The sequence below is a fragment of the Echinops telfairi genome, unplaced genomic scaffold, assembly GCF_000313985.2.
Source record: "Echinops telfairi isolate 266 unplaced genomic scaffold, ASM31398v2 ScPeMD7_3;HRSCAF=10, whole genome shotgun sequence".
Lineage (NCBI taxonomy): Eukaryota > Metazoa > Chordata > Mammalia > Afrosoricida > Tenrecidae > Echinops > Echinops telfairi.
The window spans coordinates 50,377,052-50,384,181 of record NW_022103899.1 but is presented as its reverse complement, the minus strand read 5'-3'; the positions used below and the strand labels follow the sequence as shown (position 1 = coordinate 50,384,181).

The following is a 7,130-nucleotide window of genomic DNA, read 5'->3' as shown; positions in this document are numbered from 1 at the left end:
AGTATCTTCTAATTAGCCATATCTGACAGATTTCGGAGCATTGTATTTCAAAGCCTCCAAGCAGGAAAGCGAAAGCTGCAATTTTCGTCACAAAAAGACAGGTGGCGTAAGCAGGCAACACATTAAAAAAAAAGTGATTATTTTCTCTCAGGTTCTTTGAAAAAGCTCGCTCGTGCTCCGGTCTGTGGGGTGTGTGGCTGAGCGGTGACGTCAGTGTGGCAGTGCGGAGTCAGGCGCCGGCTCCCTATAAGCCGAGGAGCTGTCCTGGTGCTGAAACGGTCCGAGCAGCTCCTCCGACTGACCAGGACGCCCATGCCGGGGACCTTCGTGGCCATTTGAAAAAGACGTAAGACTGCCTTTCTCTTCCATTGACTGCAAAGTTCTACATTTCATGTTCTTTCCTTCATTTCTAGCCGAGAAGAAAAATACTGTCTGGCAAGCGTATATCGATAAAATAACTGAAGAGCAACCTGCTGCTCTTCAATCTGAGGGACGTGATGCTTGTATGTAAGGAGGGGGCTTCAAAAGGTTCCTGGGAACAGTCCATTATTTTCTTATTGAATTTTCCCAGGAACTTTTTGAAACCATCTTGCATAAATATATATGTATAGATATAATCATAGATTTAAACATGCACATCTATATAATTAGGCCAATGATTTATACTACTTGCTGTTGGATATTTATTAACCAGAATATTATTCAGATAATTATACTGGAAAGAGAGTAGAAAAGTTAAGAATTGTAGTGTTGATGTATATATTAATGTGATGTTGATCAAGCCTGGTGTTTTGCTTCTTTCTTAATTTATTGTGTCTTCCTCTTAGCATGAGATGCAAAACAAGTGATTTGATTTATATGTTTAATATTTTTAACAGTAGGTTTCCTGTGAGTCCAAGCTGTTAAACATATTAGTTAAAAAAGACAATACATTTTGGACATAGCTTTCTTTTTCTTTTGAAATTCACCTCACCAAAGCTCAAAAATAACCAACAATGTAAATTTATTTTTTGAATTGGTATACTCAAATAATGTTTACATTATTATTCCATAATTTTCATCAAAGAAAGTAAGCTCAGAATTATTCTAAATGCATGTTTTATTCCTGTTTTGGGTATGAAATACTATTATATTGGGGTAGACTTTGAATTGACCATGAATTATGCTGGTGAAATTCTTCATAAGGGTATAAGCATTACAATTATACTTTTTTGGCATGATTTTTTTTTCAGTTTTGACATACAGTTGTTATGTTGGGGGCATACTTTGAAATGACCATGAATTACATTGGTGAAATTATTCATAATGGCATCATTATTGTTACTATCCTTTGATTAGAATAGATTGTAAAATGTTTTGCTCAACATTTTGAATGGGACAAGCATTTTTCTTTTTCTATATCTCAACTAGTATTCTTAGTCTAACTATATTTATCCATATACATATGCCAGCATTTCAGTTTGAGTATCAATAGAAAACATTTTAAGTATTTTTAACATGAGTTAGCTAAGAAGAAACTGTGTTCTAATTATTAGGGTCTGAGCAAATTACATTTGAAATAAAACCCTATGTAGGATCATGGAGGTGTTGGAATCATCTTTACCACGTAGAAGAGCTGCTGTTTGGGAAATAATTTCTTTGCGTTTTCCTCAAAGGAATCCACTGTGTCTTCCAAAATGAACCTGAATAAATGACCAAAGGTCAGCTCTTGTTAGGCTGTGGTTTTAACAACTGAAATGGCCACTCCATATCTTGAGCAAAGCCCAACTCTAATATAATGATTTCAAAGGATGCACATAAGCCTTTTGCTAAGACTACTGAGGGATAATGGTTTCAAAGGAAACAAGTTCAAGGAGGTTTTAAAATTGTTTTTCAAATACCAACTGTTGAAAATAGGTTCTGAACAGTTAAAACAGTTCTGAAAATAATATGAAAACTGTATAATGCATTTAAATTAAACTAAAGGCTTTTATCAATAAAATTACCTGTGATAAGTATTTACTTACAGTAAATATATTAAAGGTGTTTTCTCAAATTTTCTAGGGTTGTCTTATTAATTAAGTAGTCTAATCAAATGGGGATAGCAACTACAAATATATGTATATTCATTTTAAAAGTTTCTATAATTGCAAGGCTCTAAAATGGAAAATATTGCTTTTAACCAATATGGTTTAGTGAACAACATGTTTTGCATAACAGAAATTTATACCCATATAATGTACTGATCTCTTACAAACCATGATCTAGTAAAGATCGCATTAATAAACTTGCAACTCTCTTTTACATCCATTTCATTTTCAATAAAATTGTGAGTGTGAGAATTGCTTTTCAGACTCAGTAATGTCAAATGTCCAAATGAAACATCTAATTCTCTTGCTAATTCATATGTGAGATTATAAAGCATTGGAGGAAAAAAATGAATGAAGACTTTCAAATAGGAAGAATTCAACACATTGTCTATTTATCTAAATTGGGAACTGCATAGTAGTTATTTTAAGATTTCTTAAGTATGAGTCATTTTAGATTTAACAGATCCACACAAAAATAGACACAGACATAAGACAAGCTGAATATGAACACTCATGAGTCCTGAAATAGACTAGAAAACCTATGTTCTCTCAGAAGCATATGTTATTATTTACTATATACTCTTGAGGGCTGATGAAAAGTCTAACCACAATTGCATTCCGAAGACAGTCACAAGAAAATTATCAGAGGTAATAAGAGCGCAGAGATTTTAAAACACAATTTAATGAGTTCTTTTAGGATGTTTACATGGGAGGGAAAACATCACTGATTTTTTTTCTACTCACCAGACCCGAGAAGACCCCATGTTCTGAAGGCTGTGAAGGCACAGACCTTCCAAAGTTGATAGCTGGACCTGGTGCCAGAATGATCTCTATATTTCTGAAAAATGTATGTGAGAGGGACTAGTCTACAAAGTAATTCAGTGGATGGACATGATATGTCACCTAATCATACAGAATAATGCCACTGTCACTGTGTTTCTACAGCTAAATTACATGGACAATTCAGAAAATAATGTGCATGTGCATACATTGAAAAAATTAAGCCAACCGATTATTTAATAAATGACTTCAATAGGAATGCTATACAAGAAGCATCTTGGAATGCCTTTAACCTTTTTTTTTTAAAAACTTAAACAGAAAAAAATGTAATAAAAGTCAAGCTACATGTTTTTCAGATGAAATAACATTTGAGAAACTTCATACCAGTGATGTTGCTATTGGTTTTGTCAAGAGAATTCTATCCAAGATGTATAACAATGTTTGATATCGGGATATAACATGTTTGCTAAAGATCTTGTGGTTAACTTCTAGAGATTATGCAGAAATATTAATGAATTTAAGGAGAGTTTTAATAAGTTTAATATGAACAATCCTTTATGTTTTTTTCCTCAATGGTGCATAATTTGCTGATTGTCTTCTATTCTGTCTCATTTGTGTTAACTCATCTTTTCTGTGCTTTAAGGCAATCTCTGAAACATGGCAGAGGTGAAGACCGCCCGGCTTGGAGCAGTCTTGTCTCTCCTCCCTTTAATTTTCCTGATCTCCTGTGCCAAAGCAGCCTCCTTTCAGCGCAATCCGCTGCTTCCGAAGGAACCAGATCTCAGATTGGAAAATGCCCCAAAGTACCCAAGTCCCGAAATGATCAGGGCTTTGGAGTACATTGACAAGCTCCGGCAACAAGCCCACAAAGAAGAAAGTAGTCCAGACTATAATCCCTACCAAGGTGTCTCGGTTCCCTTTCAGCAAAAAGAAAACAGTGATGAGAGCCACTTGCCAGATAGTTCAAGGGATTCCCTGAGCCAAGATGAGTGGATGAGGATCATACTGGAAGCGCTGAGACATGCTGAAGGCGAGGTTCTGTCTTCCCCCAAAGAAAACAAGCCGTACCCTGTGACTTCAGACAAGAGCTTTCCACTGGACATGACCGACGATTATGAGGCTCCACAGTGGCCAGAGAGGAAGCTTAAGCACATGCACTTTCCCCCCATGTACGAAGAAAATTCCAGGGACAATCCACTGAAGCGTACAAATGAAATCGTGGAGGAACAATACACTCCTCAAAGTCTTGCGACCCTGGAATCTGTCTTTCAAGAGCTGGGGAAACTAACAGGCCCCAATAGCCAGAAGCGTGAGAGGGCGGATGAGAAGCAAAAGCTTTACACGGATGATGAAGATGATATCTACAAGTCCAACAACATCGCCTATGAGGATGTGGTTGGTGGAGAAGATTGGAATCCAGTGGAGGAGAAAACAGAGAGTCAAACGCAGGAAGCAGAGAGAGACAGCAAGGAAAATATGGGAAAAAATGAGCAAATCAATGATGAAATGAAGCGTTCGGGTCAGCCGGGCCTCCAGGATGAAGCTCTCCAGAAAGAGAGTAAAGACCAACTCTCAGAGGATGTCCCCAAAGTCATCGCCTACTTGAAAAGGTTGGCAAATGCCGCCAGAAGTGCGCGGTCACAGACTGGGCAAAACGGAGACAGGGCAATGAGGCTATTCGAGAAACCACTTGATTCGCAGTCTATTTACCAGCTGATTGAAATCTCAAGGAATTTACAGATACCCCCTGAAGATTTAATTGACATGCTCAGATCTGGGGAGAAGCCAAGTGGAGCTGTGGAACCCGAGCAGGAGTTCGAGCTTCCTGCTGACCCAGAAGACATCCCAGAGGCTGACTTCGACCTCCCGGATACATTCCCAAATAAGATGATCTCCAAGAGTGGCTACCCCAAATCTCCTGGCCGTGGTGGGACAGAGGCCCTTCCAGAAGGAGTCACCGTGGAGGACATTTTAAATCTTTTAGGGATGGAGAGCACTGCCAATCAGAAGCCTCCATATTTTCTCAATCAGTATCCCCGAGAGAAGGTTCTGCCGCGGCTTCCCTACGGTCCTGAGAGGGCCAGAGCAAACCAACTTCCCAAAGCTGCTTGGCTACCAGACATCGACAATAGGCAAATGGGGTATGAAAACCTGAATGACAAGGATCAGGACTTAGGAGAGTACTTGGCCAGGATGCTCGTGAAATACCCTGAGCTCATGAATTCAAACCAGATGAAGCGGGTCCCCAGTCAGAGCTCATCTGAGGATGACCTCCCAGAAGAGGAGCAAATTGAGCAGAGCATCAAAGAGCATTTGAATCAAGGAGGCTCTCAGGAGGCTGACAAAGTTGGCTTGGTAAGCAAAAGGTTCCCTGTGGGGGCCCCGAAGAATGATGAGACCCCAAACAGGCAGTACTTGGATGAAGATCTGTTAATGAAAGTGCTGGATTACCTCAACCAAGAAAAAGCAGACAAGGGGAGGGAGCATATTGGTAAGAGAGCGATGGAAAACATGTGAGCAGCTGGTACCCTTCATTGCCCGGCATTCGCTCCTCCCATTCCCAGCAAGCCCTGACATATCTCTTTAGTGTGTTGACTTCTCTCCTGTTTACATTGTAATATCTTTAACGGATGTACAGGCAGATGGATCCAGGCCACTGGGGAGTCTGCTTCACTTGCTGTGAGCTATTCTCTTGTATATGGATATGTGTCAATGTTATGAATTCTGGATAAAAAAATTAATTGTGTCCTGTATTCCCAGAAAGAAATCTAGGTTAGTGTTTCATAGTGTACCTAATGGCCATGGCATTGCTGATGTTCCCATATGATAAAGAGTGTCCGATGACTCTCAAAAGTTTTTAATATTTATTGAATTATTTTGTTACTGTCTGTAGTGTTTTGTGGAGTACTGCAGCAAAATCAATCAACCAATCAATAAAGCATTCTAAATATATAGTTTTATTTACCAGGCCTTTTCTATTGTGTGTTTTATTGTTGATTAATAAATGTTATTTCTGGACAACTTTCGCCTCTTCATTACGGAAACCCAGAGGCAGTGACGGTGGTGCAAGCAGCATGGACCTAAAAAAGGAAAGTTATTACTTTCCCCCACAGTCCAGGTAAGAAGGTGTATGTTTTTCAAGTGATCAAGATGGATGCTTGTCAAATAGAGCATCATCTAACAATTCACTGTTTCAAGCCTGGTGGCGCTTCCTGAGGTATGTGATTTATGGAATATGCATTTTGGTGTCATGGTTCTACACGTTGTCCTTGGAGGTGGAGTCTCTAAGTGGCACACATCGTGATGGGCTTGGTTACCCCGGAACACTCCATTGGTTCAAACCCAGCCAGAGGTGCCCTTGAAGGCAAGCTGCTCTTCCGTTTACCAAAGGTCCCAGCCTTGGAAACAGCGGAGAGTGCCATTCACCGCTACATTCCTGGGGCCTCCCTAAGTCGGAATCGACTTGCCAGCAACGGAAAGCAATAATAACCCCTTGATTTATATATCAAAGATGTTTAGTCTCTATAACTCACATTCAAAAAAAGAAGACCAAAAAAAGCTGTGTCCTGGGCATTCTGCAATGATCCCAAACTTGCAAGCAAACAGCCTCTTTCCAGAAGACAAGACTGCGCTCACAAGAGTGTACTTTTATGAGCGAACCCTCCCCTCCCCCCACACTTACTGTTAGGAGATGGAATGGGTGCAGTCACAGTGGGAACAGACCAGCTTACCCTCTCTAGTGCCCCAGTGAGAGTGAGGATCCTGGATGGGCTGAGCTGTGTGTCAGTGTTGCCATGGGCATCGTGTCAGGGGTAAATGATAGCAGCATTCTAACACGCCAACCCACGAATCAACAAGAACAGAACAGCAATCCAAAGATAATGTGTTCAGCAGCAAACAATGCTGTTAATGATGCTATTGACCAATGCTACATAATTGTTACGATGGTCTTGATCAGTGAGCCCTGGTGGTTTAATGGTTACACATTAGGCTGTTAACCACAAGATCAGCAGTTCAAAACCACCAGAAACAAGAGGAGTTCTACTCTTATAACGAGTTACAGTCTCAAAATCTTACAGGAGGAAGTTCTACCCTGTCCTATAGGGCTGCCAGGAGTCGGAGACTTGATGAGGTTTTGTTTTACGGGGAAGGCATTAAGTACTCATGGTACATCATATGCTAAACTCATGGTACATCATATGCTAAGCACGTCACATACTTTACCTCATCTGATATTATTGCCAAGGCACTCTGGTGGCTCAGTGGTTAATGCGTGTCTGA

General features: G+C 40.0%; 1 protein-coding gene across 1 annotated transcript; it reads left to right on the top strand.

Annotated features, from left to right (window-relative positions):
- The first annotated feature begins 228 nt into the window (after nucleotides 1-228).
- On the top strand, nucleotides 229-5,801 carry SCG2 (secretogranin II). Its single transcript, XM_004701645.2, has 2 exons — nucleotides 229-346; nucleotides 3,493-5,801. Exon 2 carries the CDS (start codon nucleotides 3,507-3,509, stop codon nucleotides 5,364-5,366), a length of 1,860 nt encoding a protein of 619 aa, XP_004701702.1. The 5' UTR covers nucleotides 229-346; nucleotides 3,493-3,506; the 3' UTR covers nucleotides 5,367-5,801.
- Nucleotides 5,802-7,130: the final 1,329 nt, after the last annotated feature.